At 42.6% G+C, this 12717-nt stretch overlaps 1 protein-coding gene across 1 annotated transcript in view; it reads right to left on the reverse strand.

Moving 5' to 3' along the window:
- Nucleotides 1-338: 338 nt before the first annotated feature.
- dpp6a (dipeptidyl-peptidase 6a) overlaps nucleotides 339-12717 on the reverse strand; it is a 130041-nt gene continuing 117662 nt past the window's right edge. Inside the window, exons 9-26 of the mRNA XM_028432828.1 lie at nucleotides 10434-10588; nucleotides 10252-10349; nucleotides 9292-9415; nucleotides 9175-9213; nucleotides 8987-9094; nucleotides 8802-8893; nucleotides 8109-8156; nucleotides 7906-8024; nucleotides 5268-5339; nucleotides 4790-4897; nucleotides 4633-4702; nucleotides 4197-4391; nucleotides 3866-3920; nucleotides 3024-3123; nucleotides 2424-2482; nucleotides 2268-2340; nucleotides 2117-2190; nucleotides 339-1157 (exon numbers count right to left, since the gene is read on the reverse strand). Of these exons, the coding sequence (XP_028288629.1) occupies nucleotides 1008-1157; nucleotides 2117-2190; nucleotides 2268-2340; nucleotides 2424-2482; nucleotides 3024-3123; nucleotides 3866-3920; nucleotides 4197-4391; nucleotides 4633-4702; nucleotides 4790-4897; nucleotides 5268-5339; nucleotides 7906-8024; nucleotides 8109-8156; nucleotides 8802-8893; nucleotides 8987-9094; nucleotides 9175-9213; nucleotides 9292-9415; nucleotides 10252-10349; nucleotides 10434-10588 (1739 nt within the window). The 3' untranslated portion in view covers nucleotides 339-1007. The remainder of the gene's footprint in view (nucleotides 1158-2116; nucleotides 2191-2267; nucleotides 2341-2423; nucleotides 2483-3023; nucleotides 3124-3865; nucleotides 3921-4196; nucleotides 4392-4632; nucleotides 4703-4789; nucleotides 4898-5267; nucleotides 5340-7905; nucleotides 8025-8108; nucleotides 8157-8801; nucleotides 8894-8986; nucleotides 9095-9174; nucleotides 9214-9291; nucleotides 9416-10251; nucleotides 10350-10433; nucleotides 10589-12717) is intronic.

Consider the following 12717-nt stretch of genomic DNA (forward strand, 5'->3'; position numbering starts at 1 on the left):
CTATGGGGAATGACTTACTTTTGGAGCCAGCCCTCAAGTGGCCACTTGCAGACCTGCAGTTTCACTATGGGCTTCTTGTCTCTGTGCAAAGCTAATTAGCTAGCTGCTGGTTGCAATAATACATTTAACAAACATAAGTCATGTCAATTTTCCACATAAAAATCTTCTTTTTTTCTTATAGTTAATAGATGCAGTCCCGCAGCAAGATGTTTTCTGACAAAGTAAGGCACAGTGACTAAAACAAGTTAATGCTTTTGTTTTTTTTGTTGGATCAAACCGGAGCATCTCAAATGAACAAACGTTTTTTTTTATCTTTAAAATCAGTCAGAGAGCTCTTGTCACCGAAACACAGAAAAATGAAGGCTTAAAAACAACAACAGGGCAAACATGACGAAGAAAATGATCTGTAACAGCTGAGTGAACGTTTGTGTGCTATTTTACATACTGTAAGAACAACAGACACGACCACAGTCCAACATGAAAAGTTCTTCACAACTTTTAAAAATAGTAACATTTGCTCCAGGCTCCCACAATGCACTCTGTCGGTCAGTGTTTTTTTCTCCGGTGAGGAGGGTCTGAGTCTCGTCAATATACAAGCCCGCAGGTTATGTGCTATATAAGGTGTTCCTTTCCTCACAGCTGGGAAGTCTGTGTGAGAGCTGATGCCTTCTCTCCACTGCTTTTTCAAGGAGCTGTCCGTCCTGCTGTGAAGGAGACTGCTTCCTGTCAGTATATTCCGTACCTTCATGTCAGGTGTGGGCTCTCCGCTTGGATTTCAACTCAGGGCTGAGGGGTAGAAGAGGCAGGGTGGGTGTTAAGGGAGAAAGGCTAGATCCTTCGTCTGCCGAGCAGTCTCAGGAACTCCAGACGCCAAAAACAAATGGAACACGTGGAGAGTTGCATATCATGGATATACCGGGGGTTGTGCTTCTGCACAGGTACATAGGATGGAAGAAAAGTAGGTGATGGTTGGGGAGGAGCAGGAGGAGCCCTTCGAGGCTGAAGATCTAACCCTCGTCTTCTGCTTCTTCTTCCAGAGCTTCCTCAAAGACTCGCTCTGGTAGCCTGAAGCACTCCTCGAAGAAGTTCACCAGGGACTGGCTGAGGTGCTGCCGTGTTGCTTCGCTGTGGATGAAGTGGCCTTCATCTGGGTAGATCTGAGACACAGCAGAAGGTGAGAGGATGATGTTTGGTGTTTTTTAGAGGATGTGGGATATGTTACAGATGCTTTAATGTGGTTAGATTTCAGTTTCATAATGCAAAAAGGTGGTTTTATGTAAATATATTTTAAACCAACATTCAACAGAATGTTACTGTGACTAACAATGAGGACAAACGGTGCAGAAAGGACCTCCTAATAGGACAACAACTCTACCAGGTGAGCGTTCAGGGCGCTCTACTCTGCAGGTTTTTGTTTTTTTCACATTTGTGTCGGCTGCTTCAGAGAATACAGAAAGGTCCCATTGTCTGAACTTTCTGTGTGTGTTCTTAGGATTGTCCAAAATGACTGAGATGCTATGGAACCAAAAAAACATGCGGTTAACTCAGTAATTCTGTTTTTTTACGGTTTCAGCTTTAGATGCTTTATAGCTTTTCAGATCTATAACTCTTGATGTCTTGCACCATGAGGCACTTTCTGGCATTCTGACACCTTGATTTCACACATCAAGCAAAGGGCAGCATTCTGTCATCAAGAAAGGATCTTCCCTCTGAACTCACCACTCAGCATCCTTCAGCAGAATGCTAGCATATTTGGGGCAAAATCAAAATGTATTTAGCGATTATATTACTTTTGGGTGATCGTTGTGACTTCCTTTGAGGGCCGGGTCAGGTCACAGGAACTTTGGCAAGGTTTAATCTAGAACATCTCCGGTAGCAGAAGAGGTTTAGGTTCAGGTTCTTGTGACTTTTTTAGTCTACAGTGAGCTGTGATGATCATCCAGCTGCAGCACATTGTATCATAAATGGATTAGTAGTGGTTTGATGCCCAAAAAAAGTCTTCATAATCTCATTACGGAGAATAAAGCCATTGTGAGGGGCTGATCCTCCTCCTGCTGTGGGACCACCACAGGGATCACACAGGCTGGAGGAGGAAGATGAGGAGGAAGGAGCGTACCTGTAAGGTGTAGTTGGCCTTTTCACTGATGAGCTGGGAGATGAACTTTGCTGTGTGTTGGAAGTGGACTTTTTCTGTACAGTAAAAAACAACACTCAGGGTACTGTGTTATCTTTATATATTTACTAAGACTGAGGAGTTTGAGACTTACCATCGGCTGTCGGATGGACAATAAGAAACTTCTTATCCATGAACTGAGACGCTCTGTGTGCCAAGTTTGCCATCTGAGAGACACACAAACTCAAATGAACGCTTCCTAATATTCACAGCTGTAGTTTGACTTTAAAGACATGCAGTGAAAGCTTACTGTGTACGCCCTGGGATCAGGTTTAGGCAGGCCGAGATACCGCTCAGAGAAAGCCGAGGCTAAAGAGGGAGAGAGGTGACATCAGATCAAAAATGTCCTCTTAATAACAAGGCGTCCTTTTTGTCCTGTTATCTGGTCCATTTGGGAGGCTTTTATTTAAATACATTCACACATCTACATGTTTCCTTCGTCTGCTGCCTTCATTTGCAATTCTGAACTTGCACAGTGCTGCGACGAGTCTCTCGCCCCCTCTGGCAAAGCAAGAAAAATCAAATAGATGAGAAATCAGTCACACCGCCGCAGTGATGCTCAGCTCCACCTTAATTTGCAGTTTCCTGACCCGCTGTGCCTTCAGCTTCGAGAGCAGCGCTGCGTCACACAACATTTCTACATTTCACAGGTTTTAGTCCTCTGGTAGTGGAGCTGAGGCTGTGCTGGTTAACTTTGTCTGGCGCTGCTGTGATTGGGTTCTGATAAGGCTTATTCTTCCCATAACCTGGTACGTGTGTGTCTAACACAGGGACTCACAGGAGGGGGAAGTGCTACATTCACAATCACTGAGTGTTTGTTTGGAGCATACAGCACAGATTGGAGACGTACCGTACAGTTCAAAGTCAGTGATGGGTGAGAGGACAGCGCCGCATTTGACAGGAGACTCCTCGCCGCTGACCAGCAGGCTCGTCACGTAGCCTCCGTACACCTACAGGGAGGACAGGTGTGCGTTATCACAGCGTGGGATGGACACAGTATGAAGTTGTTGAAGTGCACGACATAATACAATTCGATAAAAAGGAACAGTGCACCTCGGTTACCCTTCAAATTCTTTCTGTAAAAGGTTCATACCAAATGAAAAGGTAGTTTTTGGTTTAGCCTGTTTTTCTAAACGGTGCCATTTATTATAGAAAAACTGTAAATATATTTCTTCCTGTGTGACCTTATATTGAAAAATATGCTCAGAATTTTCATTAAAATTATATATGTTTAAAAAATGTGCCAAAAAACAACTGTAAGCAATAAAAACATCCAATAAAAAAAGAAAAGTGGCTTTCTTCAGAGCAACTGAGAAGCCACTAATCATGTTTCTGCAACCAGCGGTCACACGGAAGTCATTCAGCGACTTCTGAGTGCACTGGGAGCTGGTGCTGAGCAAAGAAAAGGCGACGAGACAGAAAAAGAGGAACCAAAAGAGAGGTGAATAAAATAGGTTTAAGCAATAAAATGAGTGGAAGGAGCTGATGCATTCAGTGGAGGAGACTCTGGGTGTGCTTCGCTTGGTGAGGTGATAAATGTCTAAAGCTTGGGGACCCCGTCCCTGTCTTCTCTGTACTGGGTAGGAAATGTTTCAGAGATTTGTGAAAACAGCTTGGGTCCCAGACAGTCCAAGGTTATTGTTATTATATTAGGATTAATAAGAAAACATGTCAGTGTTTGACTTTTCTCACCTGTCCATAAGCTCCAACTCTGGATTTGTCAACATATGGCTCCTTCAGAATAAAACTGCAAAATATATAAGGTTTTTGGTTAGAGGTTGATTTACAGAAGACTTTACAGAAGATCACAGGATAGATTACAGGATAGATTACAGGAGATAAAGGACACAGTTAAACCGTATTAAATAAAGAGTCACAGCGAAGAGAAAGACAGACCACATGAAACTGTGAAATAATGAGCTCCACATTTTGAATTCCGACAGGAGCACAGGACACTATCGCATTAGTAAGAAGTCACTGTGTTGATCACAGTTGAAAACAATCACTCAGTGTGTAAGCGTACTTGAGCGCGTCCTTCTGATCCTGCTCCTCGAACACACCCAGCTTCTTCTGGACACGGTGCAGCAGGTTGGTGCCCTGGAAGCCACTACCCCGCCCATCACATCGCACCACGATGGCCCCGAAGCTGCTCACCATAACCGTGGCCCAGTCCATGTGGAACTGCTCTGACACCATCTGGCCACCAGGTGTCCCATCACTGCAACAGACAGCCACATCAGTTTCATTGTTATGTATAAGCAGTGACTCTGTAGTAAGATATGAACAAATTTACAAACGAATATGAGAAATAAAATATTTTTGCGATTAAGAAAAATTACACATTAAAAACGAGTCAGAATTTGTTACCTTTAAGTACATTTAGATTTTCCTTTTCTCTTTCCAGAGCCTTACAGCACTTTAAATTAATTAGAGACTTTTTAATGAAGCTTGATACATACACAAGAAGGAGGAGAGGGTAGTGTGATGTGTCCACAAAACCAGCAGGTTTTAGGATCTGTATTGACAAGGCTGTAAATGAAGAGAAAGAAAGAGATTCATTCGACCATGAACCATCAATCACCACCTGTGTGCTGAATGTATTTCTCTGACACCTACTGTAGTCGTCCATGTTGATCTCTGTGTACTCCACTATGGGCATCTGCATGGAGTCCAGTGTCAGCTGCAGGTTCTCATTGGTCTCCAGTTTGTACACCTCTGTGATACCTGAAGGCAGGAAATGAGCAGCCCAATGACACCATATCTGTATTAATAAAAAATACTGTAGCTTTGTTTTAGACTGAAGGAGGTGGGAGGAGTACACACACACACACACACACACACACACACACACACACACACACACTGTAGAAATCTAATTACAGTATGCTGATATTGCTGCTGGGCAGGTCATAATGTAATGAGCACAAGAGTAATGTGATTACTGCCTGGACTTGGCTTGTAGACAAATGGTGGCTCAGCACATAAGTGGTCATTCTGTACCACTCCTGACTTTTGTCAAGGCCGTTATAAATGTCGCTGCACGCGAGGTCAGCTGTGACATCGCCTAATGTGCCTAATGTAAATCTGTACTCACTCTCTCTGTCTGGCGTCTCGCTCTCTGCGTCTCTCTGTGTCCTGTAAACGGACACGAAGGGAATGCCGGGCCCTGAGAAGACAATCACATAAAAAGTGTTATTGCAATGTCTGTGAAATTGCTTTAATATTCCTGTGACCTTCTGAGGTTACTTACTATTGTAGTTATGAGTATGAGCTATCAAATTATTTAAAGCAAACCATAGTGTTAATGGCTGTTTCTGCTTTTTAGCCTACTCAGTTTCTGAATAAATAACTCGAATGTTACACAACCATGGAAGGAACACAGGGTAGACTGTCATCAGCCACAGTTAATAGTAATGTTGATGAATACACCATCAGGAGAACACTGAACAACCATGGTGTGCATCACAGCTGCAAGGAGAAAGTCACTGCTCTCCAAGAACAACACTGCAGCCTGTCTGCAGCTTGATAGAGATCATGTGGACAAACAGAGGGCTGCTGGGAAATATTTTTATGGACAGATGAGACCAGAATAGACTTATTTGGCTTTAATGAGACGCATCATGTTGGGAGAAAAATGACACTGCCTGTCCCATCTGTCAAACATGGTGGTGGTGGTATCATGGTTTGGGCCTGTTTTGCAGCATCTGAACCAGGATGACTTGATTCATTGATGGAACAATGAATTCTGAATTATACCAGTGAATTCAACAAGGAAACATCTGTCAGTGAGCTCAACACAAAGTGGATCATGCAGCAAAACAGCAACAACCACACAAGTTATACAACAGAATGGTTGAGCAAAGTTTATGTTCTGAAAAGGACAAGTCAAAAGTGTGACCTCATTCCAATTAAAATGTTGTGCAAGCGTCTGAAACAAGGAGTTGTAGCAGTGACTAGCAGCTAACCTTTAGTTTGTTATGGCTGCAGAGTCACAGATGATACTGTCACTCACACGTGTAATGCTGGATCATTTTTGTGAATTAATAAATGGCAAAGTGCAGTTTTGTTTAATAGGTTTTTTACTACTTTCAGGACTCAAAATCCGCTGATGTTTTTGATGTTATGCAGAAATATAAAATACTACAAAGAATTCACAAACTTTGTACAGCTTTGTATATAATGTCCTTGTTAAGTTGCAGTATAAATATTTTGCTGCCTTTAAGGGTAGCAGAAATGCCTCTAATAAAACTAAATTATTATTTAATAATATTAAATAATGTAACTGCAAAACAAACAATTCTATTAATACAGAATAGTAAAGTTAATCCTCTGCAACAGCATTTTTTTTTACCATTTTTGTGCCCAATCAGCAGCAGAAGCTCAGGGCTTTGCCTCTGAGGAGGAGGACAGGCTGAAAATGAAGTGATTGATGCACTTAGCAAATTGAGAACACGGTACAGGGGCCGCTCGCTTGCTGCTGCCTCCCCTCATGGTAATGATATAATAACATGATCATGCAGCTGTGGAAGAGAGGCCTGGATATAAACATATGAGGTACCAGACTGCGGGTGAGGTTTCGGGGTCAGAGAGTGATCGCTGCAGTGCTGCTTTAGTGGATACATACTGAAGCTATACAGGCTTCTCAGATATGGCATCTTCTGAAGGGTATTTTCTTGCTTGCTTGTTTGAGGTCATGATTGGCCATGCTTCAGTAGCCTGTAGATCCACCTTTAGCAGCATTAACTTGAAGTCATGGTTTCCTGTATTATTCTATCATTCTCTCACATTGTTGTGGAGGAATTTTGGTCCATTCTGCTTCACAACATTGCTTCATTTCAGTGAGGTTTTTGGGCACAGACCTCCTAAGGTCTCACCACTGCATTTCAGATAATGTCTGGACTTTGACCAGACCATTCCAAACACAGTTTGAGCCATTCTAAGATAAGATAAGATTTATCTATTTATGAATCCCGGAGAATATTCTTTTGCCAGAGGTTTCAAGTTACATTAAATACAATTGCATTTAAGGAGTATAAGTGTCAGTATAAATCTAAATCAGAAGTACAGTAAACAGTTTGACTGAGCACAATATATGTTGCATGGCAAAAAGGGAGGAGTTATACAGTCTGAGGGCTCCTGTGGTGTTCTGTGGTGCTTCTGATGTAGATGATGTCTTGTTGCATGACCCAGTTTAGATCAAGCTTTACCCGTCAGACAGATGGACTCACATTTGCCTCTAGAATATTCTGGTATACTAAGAAGTACCAAGGTCCTGTTGCTGCAAAACAAGCCCAACCCCTGCACCGCTGTGCCTGGCTGTAGGACAAATAACTCCACTTTGGCCTCATCTGTCCATAGGACATTTTTCCACAAGTGTTGTTCTTTGTTCAGATGCAGGGATGTAAACAATAGTTGTGTTTCCATGTGCTTTTTGGACAGAAGCGTTTAGGGACCAATTACGTATGTCTGTTGTTGCACACACCTCTTCTTCAGTCAGATTATCAGGTAGAACTTATATTTTGGAATCTTTTTCCGGTATCTTTAGCTGTGAGCACCTACATGTACTCTATTAATAAACTCACAAAGACTTGATTAATCCCCTCAGCTTCATGACTCTGTGCACACACAGCTGAGCTGTTAGAAAAAGTGCAGCTGTTCTTTTTAAATCAAAGCACTGCATGTGACTTTATGAATCAGGAGTAAAGGGCACGAGTGGAAGACGAGTCAGCTACCTTGGCAGTTGAGCAGGAAGTAGCTCATGTTGTGGCTGAAGGAGCCGTCCATGTAGCCACAGCTGTTGGACAGAGAGCACGTCAGGCAGCGGCGGTTGAAGGAACCAAACGTGTCCGCGCTGTAGAGACAAAAACCAGGACGATTTTAGATGTTTTTGAAGCTAGCAGAAATACACACACACTAGTGGAAGAGCATGCGTTACCTGTACAGGTGCCTTCTCTTTGGACCATCTTCAGTGCTCAAGAAGTATCTGTGTGAAAAACAAAAAGCAGCTAACCTGAAGTGTACATAGACAAACACGAGACACTTTTTAGGTCATTTTTATGCTGAGCACCTGGATTGCCTCGCTGCTTTTATAAATGAATGATGGGGTAAAAACAGGTGGGATGAATCCTTTTAGAACAGAAGTAGGCCAACCCTTTACACACTCCCAGAGGGAAAACAGAAAACATGTTTTTTTTTTCTTTTGGGGGTTGATACTTCACTTCAACTCTGGGAACAAAAGTGTGTGCTCTATATGTGTGTGTGCAGGTATGTTTACAGAGGCCTCATGGAACAGAAAGTGGGAGTGAAATGATCTGGGAGTGGTGAGAATGAGTCACACTCCCTCAGAGATGCATTCAAGGCATTTTGTCGGTGCACAATAGGCAACTACAGATACACACACTGTCACACATTGTAACAGGAAATATGGAGGTGATATTTTTGTCCTCAAAACAAAGAGTGCAGCTTAAGATTTAAGTGTCTGGCCCAATGCAGCCCGGGCAGGGGATGGAACTGCCAACCTCAGGGTTATGGTTATGCTCCACCTATGCTCTAACAACTGTTTAACATGTGCACAGCACGGGAGCTTCTAATTTGTCACACATGATGTCAATCAAAAGTTCAGACTCACATCAGCTGGCTGTCTTCATTGTAGGCCAGGACTTGAGTGACGTCCCAGTCTCCAGATGTGATGGACTGCAGTGTGTCTGTGCTGGTGTTGGGCTGATATTGTTGTACAGAATATTCAAAATACATATTTTTAATATTTCAGTAAAATATCTCAACGTGCAGAATAGTTACACATTCAAACCTCACCTGTGAGATGGACATGGAGATGTGAAAGAACTTCCCTCGGCCTCCTTGAGGAATGGCCCGAGTGAAGAAAAGCTTCAGGCCATCTTTGGAGAACAGAGGCTTCTCATTCTGAAGACAAAGACGACGGTGCTCAAACCTTTATTTAAACAAAACAGCTGTAACTCTTCTGCGTGTGTCAGCGTTCTCACCTGCCTGTGCAGCCACCCTTCACTTTCATCCTCGTGTTTCTGCAACAACAGTGTGACACATTACACACAAGCGAACACACAAAGAGGCTCACAGTCACATGCAGGGTGGACTACTACCTTAGTGCAGACTCCCGTTGTGGCCTCACACAGAGTCAGTATGGAGATGTTCTGCGCCCTGTTCAGCCAGTTAATGGCCAGTTTGGTGGTGGTGGCCCATTTCACCATGGTCACATAGTACTCGCTGAAAAAAAAACACACTGCACATTAGGCTTTGCAGTTTTATAAAGACGACAAGCTGAGAAATGGAGATATTAAAGCAGAGGCGGAATAAAAGCTGGATATAAATATGCTAAGAAGAAATGAAGACATTAAGCCTTAATAAGAATAAACATAGTCACATTAAATAAGAATGCATCAGTGGAAAGACTGGAGTAATAATAATAAGACTTTAGTGTTGGAAGATGACTACATACTAAAACTTGTACTTTACCAAATGACTTGTTCAGTTGTAATAATAACGATGCTGTAATTAAAATTTCAAAAGGCATATAATTAGAACAAGGGATCTCCAGAGTAAAAAAATCATGGATTTCTTTATGTTTCTGTGGGATTTATAACAAGATCTGCAAGTGATTTTGAAGGAATGGTTTAACTGTGGGAGCAGCACGGTGGTGCAGTGGTCAGCACTGCTGCCTGACAGCAAGGCGGGTTCTGGTTCCTGGCTGAAGTCGTTTCTGTGTGGAGTTTGCACCTTCTATCTGTGCCTGTGTAGGTTTCCTCCCACATACCAAAGACATGCATGTTAGGTTAAGCGGGGACTCTAAACAGGCCATGAGACTGGCGGCCTGGGTTGGTTGGATGGAGGGATGGTTGTGAAATGGCCAAAGAAGAGCCTGCATGAGATACCATTGAAACATCTGCAAAAACGTCAACCACAACCACATCAAAAAAGTGATCAGAATACTGAAAGATGGGGGACTGTGATGTGAAAGGGTTTCCCGGAGGCGTCACTAGCTTGTCCAGCATTTTCCATCTGGCTGGAAACTATTGATCTGTAACATCCAGAGGTGAACTCACCCTATCCTGGGATCATCAGGTCTCCTCATCTCGATGGTGTGCAGAGGGCCATTCAGGTTCACCACATACAGAGTGATGACTGGGTTTTCCTCACCAGCCTGAACACGACCAGAGTAATATACATCCAATTTCCTGTAATTTGTTAATGACAACAAAACAAAATCCTCTGGACACTGTAATACCTTGGGGTAATGGTACTCTTTCCCCATTGGGTAAGGTGTTCCTGTAAACATTGGCAGCTCCATCTTGGGTACCAGAGTGTCGTTGATGGTAGCGTATGCTAACCTGGCACCATCTGGAGACCACCAGTGAGCGATGTGGGACTGGAAAATCTCCTCTGGAAGAAAAGCAGAGTGCACAGTGAGAGCAATGGTTGTTTCTTTGTGCTGGCCACATTATGGATTTCCTAATTGTAGAACTGACTGATCGAAGAGCTCTGAGAAATAATAATTAGTAGGTTTAATTTCTTTCTCTTTGGCACAATCATACAGAAGAAGAAAATGTTGACCACAAATCATTTAATCAGAAAGTTGAATTTTAACTCCACCCTTAAAGGACCACGTACTGTTTGTCTTGTGAACAATAATAAGCAATCACACAGACAGAGACAAGAGCAGCCCCTCATCTCTATTTAAAAACATACACACACACATTAGGAAGTTATGCGAATAAAAGCTTGCTGTGGGAACACAAAGCACTGCCTCCACAATCCTGCTTCATTATTAGCTCTGGGGCAACAGACGTCGTGAAACAGTCGGACTTATTGTTACAGTTCGCCACGAGCTATGTTTGCATCAACTTTTGCAATTTAAGTTTCATTAATGGTGTTTATCGGTGGGATAGGGCGAAAGCTTTAGGGAATTAACACACATCAGTTACCAATTAGCATTTTCATTAGCTGTGCATGCTCGGTGGAGTCACTTGATATGCAGCAGCGTTCATCAACTGCCTCAGCACAGGCGACAATGTACGTTTGTTCTGTTATGCAATTTTGCAGCGCTAGTCTTTCCATTGGTGGACGCTTTATGCAGCCAACTGATTTCTGTGTTTTAATGTTGTTGTCATTGGGTGTTGCACAAGCTGTTTGACTTTCAGTCCAAAAATGGCATCAACGCACCAATGAGTCCTGTTAGCATTTTAGCGCTTACTTTATAATAAGTTTTTGGTTAGGTGTGAAATAAGGGTGTAAGTGGATTAAAACAATACCCAAACGCTTTTATGTTTGTTTAAAGATAGCTGCTTAGTGGCTAAATGGTGGCTAAATGTCATCAAGGCATTTGTACTGTCATGGAAGTAAGAGGAGTAAAGTGAGTGGTGGTGCTTCAAGTGACAATAATTACCACATGTTGTGGTCCAACACATACAAAATTAAACACAGCACATTTTTTTGCAGGTGAGGTGAGGAGGATGAAAAAAATGGACTATATTTAGACTTCGTCAGCTTGCCTGGTGTGTCCATCTGCTCCCTGCTGGGAGAGCTCAGTGGGAAATGATTGGATCTTGCTGTCCTGATGATGAACAGGGCAGAGCAGCACAACACAGCACAGCATTCAGCTCCATTTGCAAATGATGGGGGAAAAAAAAAGAAAAGCTAAAATAAAAAAATGATTTCCCGCATGGCTGGTTCCTCAGCTGCCTGCTGCTGACTTCACCAGCGGCAGCTTAAAAAGCTTTCCATGTGGAGTGGAACCGGTGGGCCGTTGGATCCGCCTGGCTGTGGAGTCACCTTGGCTAGTGGAGGGGAAAGTTTCTCCAAGTGTCCTGACGTGTGTGTGTGTGATTACAAAAGAAAGTGAGGCCGAGTGTAAGTGAAGCACTTTTAATGAGCTAACTCTCGTTTTCTTCTTTAAGTAATGAGATTGTGTCTCCTTTTTTCTGCGCTTTGATAACTAACAAGGTGAGCTGTCCTCCCGCCGCACTCTCAGTCCTGCTGAGCAGAGACATTATTAATGCATGAGATAGCATGAATCAAGCGGCCAATGGGAAATAATGAGTGCAAGGTGACAGAATCAGGCAGCCTGAGCTAACGAGAAGAAGGACAAATGTTCTATTTTTTACTCTAAATGGAATGTAAAAATATTCCCCTGGACTTGTTAGTCAGACATGTGTGTGGGTATGGAAGCACTATGACCCTGGGATCCTTTAGTTAAAAAAATACTGTATCTTTCCAACAGAGGGCAGCAGTGACACACGATACAACCAGTACAGCTTTTTTGCTTTTATATGTTTCTTTCTTGTCTTGCTACAGTCCCGGTGTCCATATTAGCATCATCTGCAAAAATAGACTTTTTATTTTTCGTGATTGTTTTGTGTTATTATTATTACATTTATTTATTTTTTTAAACAAAGATAGGACCCCTACATGCTATAGATAGTTTGTAGTTTTGCCAACAATTTGTATTTTTTTTTTTATCCTTTTAAATGAAGACATATGGCATTATCCAGGCGAAGCAAAGGTGCCGTGAT

Source organism: Parambassis ranga, chromosome 20 (genome assembly GCF_900634625.1).
Source record: "Parambassis ranga chromosome 20, fParRan2.1, whole genome shotgun sequence".
NCBI lineage: Eukaryota > Metazoa > Chordata > Actinopteri > Ambassidae > Parambassis > Parambassis ranga.